The sequence below is a fragment of the Haemaphysalis longicornis genome, unplaced genomic scaffold (assembly GCF_048455015.1).
Source record: "Haemaphysalis longicornis isolate Haplotype H1 unplaced genomic scaffold, Haemaphysalis longicornis Haplotype H1 scaffold_5, whole genome shotgun sequence".
Classification (NCBI taxonomy): Eukaryota; Metazoa; Arthropoda; class Arachnida; order Ixodida; family Ixodidae; genus Haemaphysalis; species Haemaphysalis longicornis.
Window position 1 is genome coordinate 150,440,271 of NW_027526385.1, and position 21,966 is coordinate 150,462,236.

Here is a 21,966-nt window from a genome sequence, read left to right on the forward strand (position 1 = left end):
CCTTGTCGACGTACATCGCCAACAGTAAGAAAACAAGCCTCTCATTTCAACCTCCATAATTATTGTGGGCATAAGTGTCACACCCCATCGCATTCTTAGCGGCTCACAGTTTGTGACCTCGCAGCGAGATCTGATAAACTAGACAGAAGCCCATGTGTTTGAAGGCCTGAAAAAATGGGGGCCTGCCGGAAGTGAACACCATCCCCATGTGGGAAGATAATTATTACCTACCAAAAACATCATCCTGACGTTTGACTGCCCCGCTTTTGATGGTGGTGGCGGTGCTGGTGATGGGGGTGGTAACATTGATTATTGGACGGATCTAGCCGTGTGCTGTATTCCGGCAATTGCTCCTCCCAATCAACAACTTTTTACCGCTATGCGCGTGTAATCACCGAGAGTCACAGAGGATTGTGTTTCCCAGAAACCGGAGAATCAAGCGCCAATTGTCCCTCTCGGTGATCCATTGTCATTTAGGGAAAATTAAATCGTCCAAAGTGCCATGAGGAGCCGCTCTCGTTCGGTGTTCTTTAAACAGAGCTGACCGCTCCGGCGCATGCTCTCAGCAGTCTATAAAATAATAAGCAGCTCTAGTTTTGCGTGCGTACAAGCTCCACGTACGTAAAACCTTCACGGAAATTCCGCATCCCACTGAACGCGCGCCTCGCGGGGACCACTGAGCATCCTCGGCACGCGCAGTGGGTCATGCAAAAAATTGTGGTTTGTTCTGCATTCGTACAAATAAGTAAAACACGTAAGTGAAATGTGCCTTCAGAGGAGCGGTTGAATATTTATTTTGCACCGATATGAACTCGCACATACCTTTTTATATTTTGTCGGTATTACACTGTTAGACGCATCAACTTTAGACACTGATTACACGTGCAGGAGCATTGCCTAAATGCGAATGAAACCCCAGGTGCTTGAAAACCGTGCGAACGAAATCGAACGGGTTTTCAGGAAATCGATTGGTGAAGTCACGGTCCGCTGCAGCGAAAGGAGCATGATTTCCGGGTCGGCAGCAGTCTTGTGGGTGTGCTTGGAGAGCGACTTCCTGCTGGCGAGTCGCTTTGGTAAAGGTGCAAACATATTGGTCCTGCTCCGTGGCGTGTACGCCAGACGCTTGCCTTGCGACGAGCTCAGCTTGTGGAACGCGGCGGCGGCGTTCAACCAGCTGAGTGGCGTACTACATAGGCGGCGGACGAATGAATACAGCAGCTTACGCTGCTATACACGGCCATATCGAGGCGCCAACTATCGGCGCTCATTAGCGGCATGACACTCTACTTCGCTTCACCTCTCCTAGAAGGCAACACCGTCTGAATGAAAAAGTTAGAACGTCACACTATCTTCATACAGTTCCCAATAATTACATAAGATACTTTTTCCTTCACCAACCTCTGTTGTTTGGCCGATCGCCTGATTAGGTATGTTCTATACCCCCAGGAACAACAACAATGTGTAGTCTGTGAGGATTGTGTCATGGCCGGTTGTAAATAGAGCGTCTCGTCCTGCCAGTACGTCACCTCATCATCAACCATGGTTCGTCTCATTTCTGCTGCCGCCACGTAACATTTTGATGAAGGGCACTGAATTCATCCCCATCCTGTCCCCGAGCTTCACGCTGTCTCGGCTCATGAAGGACTCTCACCTTGGCTCTCGGGTCGCGTCGGCCCGCCCAATCCACGATGAGCCATGGCCGTGACCTGGCGAATGCACTAATGAGGGGAATCGTAGTTTGTGGTGAACAGACGAATTTACAGGATGTCATGATACATTTACAAACGCCTATCAGGAATTTCGCGAAGACTGCGCGCCCCACAAAGCTTCGTCGTCCAAGGCTGCATTCACACAGCTATGCGCCATGGACCTCTTTATAGTCGTCTCGTGAAAATATTAGGTGACCTCATTCAACATGTTCACTTACATTCCATGCACAAAACTGTTGTGATCGACTATAATAGTGCCGTGTTATCTTTTTCCGTTTGTTTGTCCAGAACCAGCTTACTGTCTACGCCGTCCTGTTTTTTTCGTAATCGTCATTCTGTATATTGTTCAAATCTGGGTTTTACACCTTAGTGCAATTTTTACATATACTGCAAGATAATAATGTTTCAATGACAAGAATCCCCCAAAAATGACAACGAAACTGATGTACCTATAATAGCTTTTCATTTAACCAGGTTTATTCATTGCTAAGAATTTTCATGTGCATTGAATTGCGAGTTCATCGCTCGGCCAGTTTTTGCTTTGTATAGGTTTTCTTTACAATACCACCTTCATTACAATAATGTGCAAGGGTGATATTACCGTTAATACCGTGTAAAACGTTTGAATTATTCTAGTCATTCCGTCCATCCATCCATCCATCCATCCATCCATCCATCCATCCATCCATCCATCCATCCATCCATCCATCCATCCATCCATCCATCCATCCATCCATCCATCCATCCATCCATCTATCCATCCATCCATCCATCCATCCATCCATCCATCCATCCATCCATCCATCCATCCATCCATGCATCCATCCATCCATCCATGCATCCATCCATCCATCCATCCATCCATCCATCCATCCATCCGTCCGTCTGTCCGTCCGTCCTTCCATCCACCATTTATTCAATGAACCAATTTGGCCAGGATACCCCACGCTTGAGTGACATATCCGACCACCAGACAACAGCCTACCACCCAGAGAGAGAGAGAGCAAACATCTTTACTGAGTCCGGCAGCTGGGACGCAGCCTAGTCGTCCTGTCGGGCTGCCACTCTTCGTCGGCTTCCTACTCATGCGTTGCCTCCAGTAGAGGCAGCAGCTTCGGGGCGCTGGCGCCACATTCCAATGAACTGGCTAAGCACCTCAATAGGACCATCACTAATATGATCGCCATGTAAGCCGACATAGAGCGCCGAACGTGGGATGAAGTGCTGCCTTGTGTGATGGTTGCTTAAAGCACAGCCATCCAAGAGACAACGGGGTTCTCTCCCTCCCACCTGGCGCACGACGTTACTATTAGTTGGACGCTAGATGCGATGCTGCTTTATGCGCACCTCACCTCACAGCTAGGGAAAGAACCGCGGCAAGAGGCTTTAAACAACAGCGTGTTGATGCTGGTCGCTGGGGCGTGGACTCCAATTCGCGGCTGGGGTCTGAGCGAGAAACTCCTGAAGCCTAACTCAGTCCCCTAAAAAGTAATTTAGCCGCCTCCGATATTTTTACTATAAAATCTCATTTCCCCAAGTTTTGAGAAAATAGTTGTTATTATCATTGTCATCACTATGAAATTTCTTCTCATGTAGTGCACTTTTTGTCCCGAACACCTAAATAAGAAATAGTGCACGTTATCAAGCATAGATCCAATTACAAATGATAGCAGGGCAGCTACCATCTACAGAACATCAGATCTGTCATTCACGATCGCCATGACCTCAAGTCGATGTCTCTGAAGGGCGGCAGTAATGCCACCATTACTGTACGTCCATTGTATTGTCATCTTGAATGCCCGAAATGCCGCAAGTCATCGCCGATTCTAATCAAGCCAGGTTCCATAACTTCTCAGCTTCGTCATGCCGCAACTGCTGAGATCAAAGAGGACGACTTTGAGGTACTGTGATCGGCGAGCTCACCAGCCATTGTCCCTTCTTCGGCTGATAGCGTCAATTAAAGCTTTTTAACACGGAAATGTTGAATGCCGGGGGACACAAACCTAGCCCACGTTATATCCATCACGAAATTGACATCACCAGAAAAAGTTTCACTAGTGTGGTGGTGCTAGAAGTCGGGCCCATGATCAGTCTTGCCACAACGGGTGGTGTGAAACGCTTTGCCAACCACCCATGACGTCCTGCCCCGATATCTGTACGAAAGCGCCTGATGTCCTTCCCTCTAACTTCCCTATTCAAATGGTGCTGCCGTCTAGGACACATGAAGCGAACTATTGCGTCATGACGCTAATGAAAGCAGATAGTTGGCGCCTCGATAGCACAGCGTATAGCAGCGGAAGCTGCGGTTTTCATCCGTCTGCCGGCAATGCGGAACGTCACTCAGCTTGCGGAACACCGCTGCCCCAGCGTTCCACAAACTGAGCTCATCGGAACGCAAGCGTCTGGCGTACACGTCAAGTTGCATGACAAATGTGGTCGCACTTTTGCCAAAGCGATCAGCCAGCAAGACGTCGCTCGGCAGCAATCCAAAAAGACTGCTGGTGACCCGCAAATCATGCTCATTTCGCTCTGGCAGATTATGACTTCACGGGACGGTTTGCTGACGACCCTTTCGGATTCGTTCGCACGGTTTGGAAGCGCCTGGGGTTGCAATAGGACTTTCCCAATGCTCCTGCGCGTGTTATCTAGTGTCTAATGTTGATGCGTCTAATGGTGCCATACCGACGAAATATAAATGGCGATATGGGAAATTCATGCAGACGAACAATAAACATTAAAATGCTCCTGTGAAGGCAAATTGCGCTTATGTGTTTTGCCTATTCGTATGAAAGAAGGGTCGACCATAATATTTTCACCACCTACCTGACGAGTTGCCAGCATTGTCCGTGCCAATATCGTCGGCAATAAAACCGAAGTTGAAACATCTAGGCTGGAGGAAACTTTATTTTGTATTCGTTGCATATGCTGTCGTGTTTGAATAATAAAACATCAGATTGTCACTGCAGGGTGAGAGACTCTATTTACTATAGCTTTTTTAATTACAGGTGGTATTACGATGCACTGTCGTATGTCGTAAACATGAGCTTGCTAACATATATACAACATCAGTACCCCAGATGTTTAATGGTCGTGTGCTTGAACATAGGCTTGTTTCCTGCCATATGCTGTGAAAAAGTGTTGTATCAGGTTGAAGGCAGTGGTCTAAGAGGGGAATACCACATTACTGTTAGCAATGATGGAGCAACTATGTTGCAGTTGTCGCGCTTCATGGAATGTATCAATAAAGTCAAGTGTAAAGGTAGTACACTGGCTTTCTGATTCCACTTGCTTTCTGTTTAACCGTTGTTCTATTTTCTTCTTCTAAGAATGTAGTTTGATGTTTCAGATGCTTCAGAAAAGCTTGGTAGAGCAAGAGGACAAGTACAAGAACAGCATAGACGACGTGAAGGCCTTAACGGTGAGTTTCCTAGAGGTACAATCACGTGTAAAGAGTTTTTTTACGAATTGAGTCCATTGAACCTGTATATCAGTTGAGAAAAAAAGCGAATATTTCTTACCTGATCTGAATACAACCCTGTTAAAAATTTTTATATACGTTTTACCAGGTACCCACAGAACAAATTTACTGAAAGAAGTATTAGAGACTTTTGTGGCGGATTTGAGAAATATTAAGATGACTACTTTGCATTTGGCTGGTATTCAATTGAAACACTTTATTTGCTGCCGCATTCTTACAAACACATTATAGAAATTGACTTTCAAGAATGGTGCGAAAGAGGTTTGCTGTAAAAAGCCATTAAATACATGCAACAGTGCTTCAGTAGCATTAGAACTTTACAAGAGCAGCAGGGAAGTCTTGGCAGCATAAGTGGCTCTCTTTGAATTCTTCCACAAGATCGCTAGGTTGGGCACCCCTGAAGGCACTTACGAAAATAGCACGTTCTTCGTTGTCTCGACATCAATTCTCAAAAAGCTTCACAAGAAGGCTAATCATTTCTTTCTCAAATTTCGCGGTGCGACGAGTTTCGAGACCACCTGAGTAAGGTCCCTCTACAGAAAATATGCATGCGGAGCACCATCAAGAGTGACGGCTGGCCCTGGCCCTGCCACTTCAAAAGCAGCACCGTTTCAACTCAGAAGTCTGCTACGCTGTTGCGGCGGACTACCCCACAGGACCAGTGGCAGTAGCTGTGGTGGTAAACCAGGAAGGTAATGTGGTCGCATCACACTCTGTCGGAGGCTAATATCGAAAGTACGGAATAGGTAGTCATCACTCTGCCCGTTGCGGGCACGACCGCCATGACCATTACCTCCGACTTCGAGACCACACTATGAAATTGTGCGGATCGCCACGGTGAATATCTAAAACAGCAGCCAAGCCAAGATTGTTCAAGCAAACCAACCTTTGTTGGATATAGACACCATCGCATTCATCTATCCCGTGAAACGAGATGGCACGCGAAGCAGCTTGAATCTTCAGCTACCAGGCTGACTTCGAAGATTGAGTGCCGTCATTGACGGGGTAGGGACAGGCTGGCTACATAGTGATAAATTATCAAGCATTATAGATTGGGCGGACGCAAACTTTCAGCCGCATTGTGCACCTAAAGAAGCCATGAAGATAAAATACAACTTCATTTAATTTGAAAGAACTAGGATTCAGTATCTCACTCAGCTCCATTACAGCCACAAAAGATGCTTTTTAAAGAGACACTGAAGTGATATGTAAATATTGCGGGATTACTAGCGCAAATTGTAGTCCGGAGTCCCCAGGCCATGTTTCGACCACTCTGGGGGCGTTTACGCGATTTTATTTAGTAGAAAAATGAATTCGAAAATGCTGTCCTCCTCTCTTTACGCTCGCCCATTTTCTGTGGCGTTTTCGTGTGACGTCGGGAGGAGCCGAGCTCGCAATTGGCTGCGCTACTGCACGGCTTCCCGGCCTTCAGACAGAGTCAGTCGGCCCAGCGTTTCGTCCGCCGGCCGCCGACGGGTCGTCGCAAACGAAGCCAGGACACGTTTGTGAATGGAAGAATGTGTCTTTCTTTACTTGTTTAGTTTGTACACTGTATCTAGCTCCAAGTCAAGGTCGCTTCACACAAGCGCTGTACAAGCGCACATGCGACGCTTCGCTGACTGGTACGCCAGTAGGAAAATAGAAGGCCTCTTGAAGGCGGGAGAAGAGTCAGCGATGTCAATATAGGTACTAAGGAAATAAAATCAACTGATATTTTTTCCGTACAGCGTAAAACTAGGTTGCGGGAAGCACTTTTTTGCGCTGGGCGAACAAACACAGCGGTCAGCAGCACGACTACGCATCTGCGAACGCTTTTCCGTCTAAGAAATGCAATTGGTAGACGTGATATATTGTGGAAACTTGGGGGATGCTTACTGCACGAGCGCAAAACAACAAATAGTCACCTAGGCTGCTTGAAATGCCAAAACTAAATAAAAGTGTAAACTGGTTATACAATATATAGCTTACCTTACCAAGATCAGCGCAGCCCGCTCCGTAGCCGAGTGGTCTGGAGCGCTAGGTCTGTCATCTCAAGCGTTTTGCAAGTCGCGAGTTCAAATCCGTGCGGGTCCGTGCTTTTTTTTATAAGTTAACTTCTTCGTTTTCCGCCGATGTTTTCTATACTGAGTTCACCTTTTTTTGGGCCGCAACGTTGATTGCTCCACGAACTAGTTCACAGAACGCGCGCAGGCTGGCATTGGCGCGCTAGCGAGTTGTCGTTGGCGTGCTATTGCCATAAGCACCGACTGCTTGCGGGCAGTGGGCACAGGCCAGAATCAACAGACCCTCTCCTGGTGCGAACACGCTTTTTACGATACAGGCATGAGTGTGGCAAGCTCCAAATATGGGGGAAAAGCACATGGCATTTGAGCGTTTGCGGGGACGCGGAGGGCGTTCATGCACTGCGTAGGCCTCGGCTAGTGAATGCTACGATTCCAACCCGACCTGGGAGGCTTATCTTACGCATTTTACAGCCGACAACATGGCAGAAGCGCGGTACGATGATTACTGAGATATTGAGAATGCCCATCCAACAACGCCATCGGTTGTGTTTTACAGAACCGAAACCGAAACTTGTTTGATTGCTAACCTTGGGCATCGTCCAATCACGGTGCTCCCTCCTCCCAACGTCACAGCTTTAGTTGGTGCGGCCGCCGCAAACCACGCATAGTAGTTTTTCTTCTTTCGCGCTGTGTAAAATAATTACCCATTTGTCAACCGGATAAACGATTAAAAGTGCGCTAATTTGAGCCAGTCTACGCAATGCAAGCAAAAACGGGAGCTTGACAAAATCACTTCAGTGTCCCTTTAACGAAAAAAAAGCCAGAAGTATTTAAAAATTTCAAATTTTGCGCCTCAGTGACGTGTTATGAGCAAGAATGACGTCATACGGGCCAACCATAAAATATAATTTTCAGTGCGTTAACTGCACGTTAGAATTCAAGTGATGCGGTCAAATGGAGCTAGAGGCCCCATTACAGACGTCCAGTCATGTGTCGTCGCGACAGGTCAGTTACGCGGCCGCCAATCGCACAAACAAGGTTCCGTGACGTCATAGAAAAGTTGCGGTAAATTGTCTAGGGGGTCGCGACTGCTTCACACGTTTTCTTTAATATCGCCGTTATTTGTTCGAAGATTGCGATGGCATTGGCATCACTGTTATCGGGACTAAGCAGTCTTTCTAATAAACCCAACTTGTATTTTGTCTTCATGGCTCCTTTAACAGAAGGCAGTCTTAACGTACACTAAGCAAAAGGTCGCGGGGCGCAGGGTACAATCTACCACCTTCCCACACCCCGCACTGTGCCCACGAAACTTCCCGTATACATGCAAAGTTCCGTGCAAGTGGTGTGGCACAGCAGCCGCAACACTCCCACACAAGGTTTTTATAAATTCCGGTAAACCAGAAAAACCCAAATCCGATAAACGCATTACAAGACACCAAGGAGCAATGGCAGTCCCCGATGCTTAGCTCTCACCAAGACGTCCGTAGAGCAGTCGTCAAACTAACTGAAGACCTCACAGGACCCATGGATTCCTCACCACCGTCTAAAGGGCCGAGGACACTGCGACTTTCAGGCAGAGACTCCGTCTGAACAGAGACCGTACCGAGAAAGGGTGGCGAGAGCTTGTAAGCGGCGGCTCTTTTATTAATTACTAAAAGGGTACACATGGGAGTACAGAAAAACCATAATTACCATATTTGCACCGTAGGGCGGAACACAGGATGACATGATTGTATCATATCTCTGCTTCATTTCCTTCACTTCTTTCGGTCACTTTCTCGTGCCGCTGCCCGCGATTACATACACCGGGCCGTTTTTCTTACGGGGCAGTCACCACCTCCTTCACCTAATCTGCAACCTCTCTTGCGCTACAAAGATATCTTGGCGGACTACCGACACAAACGGCAAAGTTTCCCCATTCCACACCACCAACTCACAAGGGATGAAGCAACAGCGTTCAGGCGGCGTCAAACTAACACGTATCCACACCGTACCCTTCTTCCTGCCATTTATCCGACAGACTATCCAGCCACCTGCCACTACTGCCCAGCGCCCGGTACCCAATACCATTAGGTGTGGGAGTGCCAAAAGACACCGGACCTGCACCCAATCCCCAACCCCTCTATACAACAGTGGACGGCGCGGTTGACCAGCAAGGACCCTCGTTCCAGCTTGACCTGGTGCAAAGGGCCCGCGCAGCCAGCCGCAGCCAGGGGATCCCGGACAAAGGATAGCCTCCACCGGGCGGGTGCCCTAACAACTGCACCTGTTGTTTTTAATAAAGATTTGTTTCATTCATTCATTCGAGTACGTTGGAGGACATGTATTTCCCCGATAACGCACGTGCCGTGGGAATCTCCAATAAGCCAGCTGCGAAAAGCAAATACAAAACTGATGAAAGCACTCACAAAACTGTTCGAACAGTCACGCTAAAAAGAAGCTTTTTATTGGATCAATGGACTTGGCTAATTTTGAGTCACGACACAGCAGGGCCTGGCTCCTTTACTATATAAAAATGGTATCTGTGTATATTTTTGTCGCGCGTTATCTGACCTACTTCGTTGCAACCTCTTTGCTAGGGGAAAATTGCCGAATTTTTCTTGTCGCGACGGTATTACCTGACTTAGTTTGGGTTTGTAGATTTGGCGCATTTCGGAAAAAGTTTTTCTTGACTTTTATGGCCACACTTCTTTTCTCTTTTCCAGACGCAATTGGAAAACAAGACAAATAAAGCCCTTAGTAACCATACCGAATTCCACGCACGTATTAAAGCACTGGAGGACGTAAGCGTGAAATTTACTTTGGTGATTTGAGCTTGCACAGCCTAACTCTAGGTCATCTCTAATTTTTCTGGTTCACTTGAGGTAAATAAAGCTTTACGGCTCTGGAAAGCAATTTTCGGGCGATACTTTGTTACGCAGTTCCTAGTTACTATTCTCTCTTGTTTTTCCTGTTACAATAATGGGCCATTAAGAAAAAGCTGACTGCTTTGCTCTTAGCACGTTTAAGTGCCGTTAGAGTGGATTGCATTGGTTTTCAGTTTATGGTGTCGGCAAATGTTCGATTGGGCGTCTGTACCTTGTTGGCAGAGCGTACAGTAAAACGTAAAAGATGCCGAATTGGAAGATTAATTTATGCTCACAACCTCGTCGCTAGAGAGAGAGCGAATGGAGTTTATTGAGCTAAAATGCTGGCGCCGTTAGGGGCCACATGGAGTGGGGCCTTCTTCACGGGCTCCATCCGCTATTAGGGCCTCCAGGACCGTGGTCATACAGTACGGTATGGTCCCCCCGGGCGGGGTTGAGCAGCAAAGTCTTCCATCACTGAAGTAAGGCGTTGCTGCTCGGGGGGAGAGGTGGGGACGGTGTGGGAGAAGTCGCACTCTCCAATTACGTAGTGGAGCATGCCGAGTCGTTCGCAGAAAGGGCATTTATTGTCAGATCGTGTGGGGTAAATTTAATTTAGAGGTAGAGGGTGTGGAAAGGGCCTGCCTTGAATTTGCCGATAGGTGTATTGTTCTTGTCAAGTGAGGCACTGAAAAAGGGGGGGAAACGTGCCCTACCCTTCCTGTAGTGTCTGTGTATTTCGCGGTAGCTACTTATGTGTTGTTGTGCAGTCTCCTGTGCCCGTAGGGCAGCGTCGCGGGCATATTGATGGGCCAATTCATTGCCCTCTGCTTCGGAGTGCGCTCGGACCGATATGAGCTAGGTTATGGGATAGGGAGGGTCTGTCTTGTAGCGATTGTGGGTCGATGTGACAGACACGCACCATTTCCTGTAGCTGCTCTATGATCTGTGGAAGGCCATGATGATGGTGTTGGTACTGGGTTAGGGCTATCGCTTTGGCCCCCTCCTCTACCTCTTTGTAGGAGGGTGCCATGAGGGATGCGCAGCAGATGGGCTTGTCAATTGTCGTAACGGCTATCGTTGTCGATGTAGATCCCATCGGCAGTGAGGCATCTGTGTAGAGGATTCTGTTCTTTTGTCCAAGAGATAGACCAGGGCGTTCACTCTGGATTTTCGGTGACTTTTGATGCGATCAGGGTTCACATTTTGGGGGAATTGTTTACCTTCGAAGATCATTTCTCTTGGTAGTGAGCTACCTACCATCCTATTTTTGCTTGAACGGCTCGTCCCGCTGCGGTATGGATGAGTCTGATTCATTGGCTGGAGAGATGAGCCTTGGTTCACGGGTGGTGTTGGGCTTGGCCATGCCCAGGAGAGTTTCGTTGGAGGAAGAGACGCGGATGCCCAGGGCCAGTTTAGTTTGGTAGCTTTTTTATTATTGCAATGAGTTGCTCGATGCAATAAGCAGCTGTAGGTGAGGGGCTCAGTATACTATGCGGGATATTACATAGACTTCAACCAGCCGAAGTGCGCCATTCTCCTTGAGTTGTCTTCGGCGATTGGTTACTCGCCGAATCATGTGGATGATCTGAACCGATGTCGTTTTGACTTAAGTGATCACGGCACCTACCTCACAGTTTTCTTGGATGCGTATGCCTAGGATACGCACTTGATTTACAGGTTTCGTGTCAGTGCTGTCGACGGTGAGGGTTACGAAAGGTCTTTGGCTCTCTCTTCTTCTCGGTGTTTTAAAGAGGAGTTCAGATTTGTAGGGAGAGCAGCTGCGGCTGCATGATTGTGCGTATTCTTGGACCGTGTTGCCTGCGTGTTGGAGGGCTCTTTCATTCATCCCTCGGATCCCGCCCTGTAGGTCCATATAATTATGTCATCTGCGTAGACAGCGTGGTCTATTCCTTCTATAATGTCGAGCATGGCCGGAGGTGTGAGGAGGGCCTGGCTAAAGAGCATAGGTGAAAGGAGGGACCCTCGCGGGGTGTCCCTGTCGCCTAGATCGATCGGCTTGGACGTTTCTTCTCTGATCTTGATCATTGTTGTTCGGCTGCTGAGAAGGTCGTTGGTGTATTTGAAGATTTTCTCGCCGCATCCCCTATTGTTGAGGTGGCGAAGTGTGCTCGCATGAGTGACGTTGTCAAAAGCCCCTTCTAGATTGAGTGCCAGCATGGCTCTTGGTATTTGGTTTTCTGCTTTCTTGATTACAAGCTCGTGCATTTGTACGAGGACATTATGGGTGCTGAGACCTTCGCTGAAACCGTACATGGTTATCGGCATCAGTCTAGTGTCCTCCAGGTGTCGTTGAAGGCGTCTGATAACCATTCCTTCTACGACGTTTTCCCCGAAGATGGTGAGTGATATAGTTTGCATGTTGTCCGTGCGTGGTGTATTTCCCGGTTTGGGTATTAACCGAACGTCGCCTTATTTCAACTCTTTGGGTAGTAACCCTTGTTCCCAGGCATTGTTGATATGGTCTTAGAGGTCTCGACGGCTCTTATCGCTGAGGTTGTTCAGTAACCGGTAGGTGATGGTGTCTCTGCCAGGTGTGCTGCCTTGGTTGGATTCGTCAATTGCCGCAATGAGCTTTTGGTCTGAAAACGGGACTCCAAGGTCTTGGCTAGTCGTTTCCTCGTAGTCGAGTAAAGGCGTGGGGCTCTTTTCTGTTTGTAGATACTTGTTTTTGTGGTCATGGATTAGTTGGCAACTGGCCCCCATGTAGTTGTTTAGCGTGCGCATGAAGTTGCGGTTGCTTACGATTTTGCCATTTAGTGGATAGACCATGTATGATACGCCGCAGGTGCTTTCGTGTTTTTCTAGTTGATAGGGTTCCTCGTAGGCCGTTGCAGAGCTTCACCCGGTTCTCCCTGAGGAGTTAGGACGCGTATCCTATTGCCTGTATGTTGAGCAACGTGAAGTTGAAATCACTCACACAACAGGTACTAAAGTAGAAAAAACAGAGACGACATGGAGCAACTTTCTACTGTTTTTTGTACTTTCGTCCCTGTTGTTTGAGCGCTTCCACCTTCAAGATAGACAGGTACCAACTAGTCCACTTATCCGTTTTAATGTATGATGAGGTTGTGGATGCGTCTGCCTAACTTATTATGGTGTCTTTGTCTCTTCCATCGTTTGTCACAGCGTGTCGCGCGCCCCATATAAGCGCGCGTTTAGTGTTAACGTACCGGGTTTGGACAGGGGTGGCTATCGTTTGGGTATATTTGTCGACCAACTCGAGGTTCTCCTTGGCACAGTCTTGATAACCGCGGCGGCGTTTCAGACGTTCGATCGGGAGTCTCGTTGTCAGTAGAGCGCCCCAGTCTATTATAAGGCTTGTTCCACCTGTTCTGCGAAGTTTGGCCCACTTATTGTTAGGCTGATGATGTCGAGATCACATCCGAGGTTTGTGGCGATGTTATGCCATGTCACGTCCAGGTGTCCTTTTAGCAAGAAGTGCGGGGTGGTGTCCCTGGACGTGCTCGTGCCCGTGCGGGTGGGGGTGCCTGGTTCATTGGTGATTGCTTGCCGTGTTTTATTAGATGCGACGCATCTCTTTAACTCGCCGTGTCCCTCCGGCGTCTTCCGTAGTCCGTAGTCCGCATCCCTCCGTCATTCTCCTCGCCGCGCCTGCTGCGCGCTAACGCCGCACTCACCGCAGCGCCATCTGCGCGTTCGCGCTTGCTCCCGTCGCCGTGCCAGCTGTGAGTCAGCGCGCGTTAGCGCTCGGTTAAATATCTAACACATGCGCATGCTCTGCTATCTCTCATTCCCCTCACCGTTAACGCGCAGTAGACATAAACGCGGTAACTGCGCCGCTCCGCTCAGTCGTTCCGCCACTCCGATGACATCCGATGACCACCGATGATTTGAATGGAGACTAACAGGCCTGCTATCACGATGGTCGGCGCAACCGTACGTAATATAATGGAAACAACAACAGATTGACACGCTAAATGGAGACAACCTAACGGAAACGCAACGGAAACCCCACGATGCATCGCATCTACCCATGGTTCGCCTCGCGGGAAGATGGTGTAAATTTTGATTTGATTGATTCATTGTAGTGTTTAACGCGCCGACACAACGCCGGCGATGAGGTGCGCCATAGTGGAGGGCTCAGGATTACTTTTTACCACCTGGGGATCTTTCAAGTGCGCCCAAATTGTGTGCACACGGACGTTTTTGCTTTTCGCCTGCATCAAAAATGCGGCGGCCATTGCCGGGAATCGAACCAGGGTCCTCATGCTCAGCACCGCTATGTTTTATTGTTTGAATGTTTTGCCTCTCTTTGATTGGTAGCGGTATCCCATGGTGTAAGGGCTGCGTTAAAATCTCCTAAGAATAGTAACGGCCTCATCATCGTCGCTTGTAGGCTGTCATAGAAGGTGTTCTCGAAATCGGGATCCTTTTTTATGTGCGGCAGTAGGCATCGAAGGCAGAAATGTTTTGCTTGTTGCCTATACGTAGCTTGTGGATTTCGATGACGACGTGTTCACAACCGCGTTGGGGAGGGACGTGTTGTGTCTCAGCAGTATTGCTGCGGACTAAGAGCGCTGTATACTTTTCCGTGGGGTCTGTGTACTACTCTATCCAGACAACCGGGGTATGTCGTTAATTTCCTCACGGGCAAAGAAGGAAGGTTTTGGGCCGAGGTTGTCGATGTGGAGGTGAAGCTCTTCGAGTTTGTTTTTGATTCCTCTGCACTAGCATTGCCAAATGAGCGGTGCAGTTTTTTGTTTTGGTTAGTCTTCGTTGGGAGAGGCTCATTGTGAGGAAGGCGCTCGCCTCGGCTGCGTTGAGCTGGGCCCATCGGTGTTCTTTGGCCCGCTTTCTCCTTGTCCAACGTTGATCGCTGCCCTGCCGCGGGCCTTCTGGCTCGTCTCGATGGCCCTTTCAGGCTCTTTGGAGGCTTGAGGGAGGTCCTTTGTTGCGGGACTCTCCGAGAGAGGGGTTGTTAGCTGTGCCGTCGGGTCCACGTTTGGAGAGGTGTCTTCCAGCGGTTGTTCCAGTAGCTGTTCACGGGCTGTCTGCTCCACCTTGTCTTTGCTGTTCTGTCCTCTACTGCGGGAGGTGGGGGTGAAGGAGAAAGAGGTCCCGGCGGGCTTGCTGGGTTAGATTACCTTTCAGCTGAAGTGGTTTCCTCCATATACGTAGTGTTCATCATGGCCGCCGCCATGTCGTCCGTGTCCATAAATTTCTTCAGCTAAGGCCGCCCGCGCGCTCGATGCTTTGTCCTGGCCGCGTGTTGATGATGATGGTTTGATTTTATTGGCGCAAGGCCGACATGGGAAAAGAGCGCCTAACACAAAGTTATTTGATGAGGAAAGAACACGAAATAAAATTGGTTAAAAACTATGAGCACGGCTGGTGTAAATGGCCAGGGTGAAGAACAAGAGTGGTTAAAAGATAAATAACGTGGCTGGTGTATAGGACCAGGGGTAAAACTATGGGTGGTATGAGATGAGTTGTAAAAAGTGAACTTCTGATAGGAACTTAAAGGTGCGCTGAACAAAAAAACATGGCATCGTCTCCTAAGAAGTATGACGGGTGTGGTGGAATATGTCGTGTGTGTACTTGTGGGAAGTGTTTGCGTCGTGTAATGTCGAGTGCTTTTCATTGTATGAGGATGTGGATCACGGATAGGGCCTCTCCGCACCTGCTGCACAGACGTCTTGGAGATCCAGTGAGAAGGTGCGAGTGCGTTGCATGTGTGTGCCTTATCCGTAATCTAGCCAAGGCGACTTCAGTGTATCTATTGCGTGTGTCGGTGGTGTATGGTCCCGAGTGAGGTTTTATTAAGTGTAACTTGTCTGTTTGTTCACTACAGTGTGTTTGCCATCTTTCGCGAAGCCGTTGTCTGATGTCTGGTTTTACGTCGGTGTAGGGTAATGAGGTTGCGTCCACTGTATTTGAGAGTGTAGCAGCAGCGGCCATTCGATCCGCTGCTTCGTTGCCGGCTATACCACAGTGGCCAGGGACCCAGCAGAGGACCAGTTCAAATGTGTGGACATACACAGACATAATACCCTTTACTATCAGATTGACAACATGGGTTTTTGGAAGACTTTGTTGACGACAATGCCCGCACAACACTGAGGGAATCTGTATATATAATGGATTGTGGGATGTGACTTTGAAGTATATGATTAACAACAAGAAGTACACCATACGCCTCTGCCGTAAAGATACTAGTTTAACTATTCAGCGTTTTTGTGGCATTCAGGCCGGGTCCATGCGCAGCGCAGGACACAGAGCTGGCAGTTCTAGAGGCGTCCGTATAACATTTAGAACATTGATACTTCTGCTGCAAATGCAAGAAGTGCTGCAGAATTGCACATGTGGGAGCTCGGTTTTTATCTATATGTGTAAAAGATGTGTCGCATGATACAGGGCGGAGATGCCATGGTGCTATAAAATCTGTTACAGAAGATGGGATGGTGTCTAAAAAGGAGACAGAAAGCTCTGACGCTTCCTCTCTAACTCTGTAAGAAAAGGGTGCGGAGGACGATGGCCGATTTAAAAGGAGTTGAGTCATGGAAGTATCATAAAGAACTCATTTAAAAGAATGGTGAAGCATGGATGAAATTTTAAAAGCATAAAGGAGATCTGTGTATGCTCGCTGACGTTGTAGGTTCTATTTGTTGCACTCTACATAGAGGCTTTCAACGGGACTAGTCCGGAAGGCGCCACACGCCAGGCGGAGCCCAAGATGAAGCACTGGGTCCTGCATTCTGAGGGATGTTTTAGTGGCTGACCCATACACAACGCTACCATAGTCCAATCGTGAACCTGTTAGGCTGTTAAAAACACGTAAAAGAAGTTGTTTGTCAGCACCAAAAGAAATGTGCAAGAAAACCTTCAGGATAGTCAGTGTTTTTAAGCATTTATGTTTTAGTTGTTTTATGTGGGGTATAAATGTGAGGGTTTCCTCAAAGATTATACCTAAAAACTTGTGTTCCTTTTTGACCGGGATAGAGACACCGTGGAATTGAATGTCTGGATCCGGCCTAATGCCACGCCTCTTGAATAAAAGGACACAAGTGCACTTCCCTGGATTAAATTTAAAACCGTTGCTATCAGCCCAGCCAGCTAGCTTGTTAACACCAAGCTGGACTTGGTGCTCGCAGATAGACAAGTTACAAAACTTAAAGAATACTTGTAGGTCGTCTACATAGAGTGAGCAGGAACTCGATGGTTGCAGCGCCTTCCGAAGATAATTCATTTTTACAATAAACAAAGTGCAACTCAGAACTCCACCTTGCAGCACACCGTTTTCCTGCACATGAACCCTAGACAGTGCAGTTCCAACTCGCACGCGAAACGTTCTTTCAGGCAAGTAACTGGCAAGCGTGTTCAACATGTTACCCGACATACCAAAGGACTTCAAATTGCTGAGGATGCCGTACCGCCAAGCAGTGGCGTACGCCTTTTCAAGATCAAAGAATACTATTATACAGTACTGCTTGTGGAGGAAAGCATCTTAATATATGACTCTAACGTAACGAGTTGATCGTTGGGAGATCGCTCCACCCGGACTCTTGCCTGGCAGCTCTCGAGCAGACTGTTGTACTCTAAGTACATGAGTCTACTGGTTATCATCTTCTCGAAGGGCTTACGCAGGCAGCTTGTCAGGGCAATGGGACGATAAGTGGCAGGAGAGGAAGAGTCCTTTCCTTCCTTTAGGAAAGCCACTACTATAGCCTCCCTCCAAGAGCGTGGAATGTGCCCCGAAAGCCATATTTTATTGTATAGGTGTAAGAGTGTTTCAAGAGTGTCTGGGTGTAGGTGCTGTATCATGGTGTATGTAATCTTATCTGCGCCTGGAGCTGAAGGTTTGCACGTTCTAAGGGCAGCCCTCAACTCATACAGAGTGAATTCAGAGTTGTAAGGAGTTTTTGATTTCTCTTTGTCATGTAGAAGTTTTTTTTCTGCAGATGTTTTGTGTTTCATGAAAGTGTTTGTGTAGAGTGCTGAACTGGACACGTGTTCAAAGTGTTGTGCAAGTGTGTTAGCCTGGTCTTCCAGTGTGTCCCCTGTTGTACTAACCCAGGGCAGGCTCTGTGTCTGTTGTCTTTTTAGCTTTCGTATACGTGTCCAGATTTTGTGTGTGTCTGTGTATGAATTGATGGAAATGAGGAAGGTGCGCCAACTCTCCCTTTTCGCCTCACGGCGCACTCGCCTCCCAAAAGCCTTGGCCCGTTTAAAAGAAATGAGATTATCTGATGTGGGGTACCGGCGAAGGATACGCCACGCCTTGTTCTGGGCCTCTCGCGCACGCCTACAGTCCTCATTCCACCAGGGCCTCCTTGGGTTGTGTGGAGCACCAGAGGCCTGGGGAATGGAACTTTTGGCGGCGGCGAGGATGTGCGCCGTGAGGAGTTGGGCTGCTTCTACATTGTGTAGGTGTGTTCTGGATGTGTGGTGTAGTTTGGATGTTTCTGTAAATGTACTCCAGTTCTCTCTAGCTTCATTGAACCTGTTATGGGAAGCTGGACTGTTCGGGCCTTTACTTATGTATGTTAATGTGGTTGGGAAGTGATCACTACCATATGGGTTAGTGCCAACATCCCATTCAAGAGATGGAAAGAGTACTGCAGCGCCAATAGCCAAGTCGAGGTGTGAATAAGTGCTGTGTCCTATATTATGGTACGTAGGCTTGTTTTTATTGAATCGGCATGCTCCCGAAGATGTTAGATATTTTTCGATAAGGCGACCGCGGGCATCCGAGCGGGCAGAGCCCCAGAGAGAGAGATGTGCGTTGAGGTCGCCTAAGACAATGAAAGGTGTGGGTAGCTGATCTACAAGGCCCTCGAAATTCGAACTCGAGAGCTGGAAATCAGGAGGTATGTGAACGGAGGATAGTGTTATTAGCCCATTGAAAATTATGGTACGAATGGCAACAGCCTCAAGTACGGTCTGTAACTGGATGGTGTGACACGCCAAGGACTTTCGGGCAATGATGGCCACACCCTGGGAAGATGTACCACCACCATCCCTGTCATTCCTAAATACCAGGTAACTATTCAAAAAATTTGTATGTTTGGAATTTAAATGTGTTTCTTGTAGGCAAAGGACACTTGGCTGATTGTAGTGCAGTATCTCGTACACTACGTCAAGATTTTTAAGAAGGCCTCTACAGTTCCATTGTATTATGTTTTCACTTCCCATTATATATAGTGAGAGCTACTGGAGTGTATGTTTATGTGTCGTCTTTCGGGGCTGTGACTCTTGGATTGGGCTTTTTGGGCCTTTCTGTAGGCTTGGACGTCGGAGGCCGCTCCTCGCGCTGCATTGCAGGCAAGAACGGCACGACGTCCATCTCGTCGTCCGATGTCCTGGGTGTGCCCGTCCAACCGGGCCCCCCGGACTTGGCCCCCCTTCGGGGGCCCTTCGTTTGAGCCGCCACCGCCGCGGGTGTCGGGGGCACCAGAAGTGGCACGGGTGGTGCGGTGGTGGTGGGAGCCGGTGCGGGGCACGTGGTGTCCATCCCCTCGGCACCCTCCAACGCACTGGAGGACGGGGAGGCAGGGACGGGAGCGCACAGGTCCCGACGGAAGAGGTTGGCACCACAACCGCTGCTGCCTCAGCAAGCGGCGTGGTGGCGGGTTGGGCTGCCTGAGGCAACCCAGGGGGGGTGGGGGCGGGACCAGGTCCGACTCACGGTACTGGGTTCCCGTCAAAACCAGACGCCGCTCCGCCCCCCGGCGAGCTGCGACGGCGTACCTCCCCAGAGGGAAAGAGGCGAACCTTTTTCTCGCCTCTGGAAAGGTGATTTTCTCAGTGACTTTTACATTTATGATTCGTGTTTCCTGCTTAAATTTCTCACAAGTGCGGGACCACGCTGCGTGGGGCCCCTGGCAGTTGGCACAGGTGAAACTCTGGGTGCTGCAGTTTTCGGACAGGAGGTCATGTTGGCCGCATTTTGCACAGGTGAGGCGGCCGCGACAAGAGTTGGTGCCACGCCCAATCCGTTGGCTCTTAAAACAGCGCCGCAGGTTAGGGATGTAAGGCCGGACCGGACATCGAACAAAACCTGCATTGATGTATTCTGGAAGGCTGGACCTGTCAAACGTTAAGATAAGATGCTTTGTACGTATTTGTTTGCCCTCTCTACGTATGTTTATGCGCCCCAACCCTGTTACGCCCTGACCTCGAAGGCCCTCCAGCAGGTCGGCTTCAGTTTCGTTCAGTAGATCGGGATTGGAGATCACGCCATGGGTGCTGTTTAAGCTGCGGTGGGGCGTGACCCTGATGTCAAGATCACCGATTCGGGTCTGGATCAAGAGTTTTTCTGCCTGCTGCTGCTTGGTGACTTCGACCAGCAATTGCCCAGTTCTTTGTTTCTTGGCTTTGTACGCCTCACCAATTATACTTGTCAGGAACTTCGATGCCAAGAAGACAGACAATGAAGCGACAGATATTTCTGTGTCAGTTGACTCAATTACAAGAAAACGGGAATAGTTGTTTACGGTTGTTGGAAAGACAGTTGTCGAAAGAGGTGGAAATGAAACTTCGGTGCGGCCCCTTTTCGGAGGCCGATCACGTTCGGAGGGGGGTTTTGAAAATGCCATATAGCATAGTATAAAAGCAGGGAGACGGGGGTACTTTCTCCTTTGACCTTACACTGGTAGTCAAAGAGGTCCCGGAGCTCCCTGTCTTGTAGACAGGCAAGAAGCCCATCGGCCTGAACTTGACCAAGGCTCCGACGGCCACCGTTTACGGCTTCTACCGTTCACCTTTAAACACCTCGCCACGGTTGGACACGGCTTATGTATGGGAGCTCGGGGTCCGCGGTGTCGCTGCTCACCGTCACCATGAATACTCAAGATGCCCCGTCCGGAGGTCCTGGCCGCGTGTGACATCATGCATTCGGGCCTGGTCGTGACCGGAGGCGCGGCACACTCGCCACCAGGCCATTCTGCGGCTCCTGCGGTAGTGCCCGCAGTAGTGCCGGCCGGCCAGCCACCGCGATGAGTCTTGGGCATCCTTGAACTGTGGCCTGGTTGGACACACCTTCCAGTGCTGTTAAGCTTGACGGGATCATGTGGCAAACCCTGCTAGTTCTGTTCATGTGCGACCGCCCTGGCTTTCGCCAGCCGTCACGCACCACTCGTTGCACTCTGCCGAAGCGCTAAATCTGTCGTTCGATCAGTTCGTCGGGAACATTTTGAAGAAGCCAGTGGACTTTGACGGGGACCTCGCGTTGGTTTGGGTTTGTGACACAGCAACACTTCCTTTTAACGGTTATCCCCGTCCGCGCCGCCAGTATTTTCATTTCGTTCTTCCAGGAAAATGCACCATTCAAACATGTTTGAACTGGAAGGTTACGAGGCATTCGATCATTCTGAAGTTGGTTATTTTATCCAAAGCTGAAGCAAGTCTTCTGCCTCATACGGCCGCGCTGAGGGGTCTCCATGAAGAAACAGGGAGTTTTCACTAAAATTGTCCTTGGGAAGCGCGGAAAAAAGGGTCCTGCAGGCAACCGGGGTCGACGGTGCGGGCGCGTCGCGCAAAATCCGGTCCGCCGCGGCAGTGTTGGTCGCCTGTGGGGAGCTCTCACTCGACATGAGCGGCAACGACGAGATCTGGGGAGTGCGGAGCTGAACAAGGGAGTACAAATTTTAGTACTGTGGCTTTTCTCACTCTGATGCTTTGCTGGCGCAACGTTTGGTGCGGCCATGTTGGAAAATGATCTCTAAGCTTATTAATTGTAACGCCGGTTGACATGGCGGTGAGACCAAACAAACCGCTTAGAGGGATTGGTTTAGTCGTCGGTGGGTCAGTGTCCAGGGAGACATACAGAAGCACGAGCATAATCCCATTATTGCCCGTGAACGGCCGACGAGAACTCCGGAAGAGTTCAACGTGAGGAAAGCAAGAACAGATAATTATGGCGGTGAGCCCATTTTCTGGGGACA

General features: G+C 49.0%; 1 protein-coding gene across 1 annotated transcript in view; it reads left to right on the forward strand.

The window, feature by feature from the left end:
* The window catches only part of LOC144139447 (uncharacterized), a 55,892-nt gene that overhangs the window by 21,658 nt on the left and 12,268 nt on the right, over nucleotides 1-21,966 (forward strand). The window contains exons 8-9 of the mRNA XM_077671785.1: nucleotides 5,056-5,127; nucleotides 9,899-9,976. Coding sequence (XP_077527911.1) covers nucleotides 5,056-5,127; nucleotides 9,899-9,976 — 150 coding nt within the window. The remainder of the gene's footprint in view (nucleotides 1-5,055; nucleotides 5,128-9,898; nucleotides 9,977-21,966) is intronic.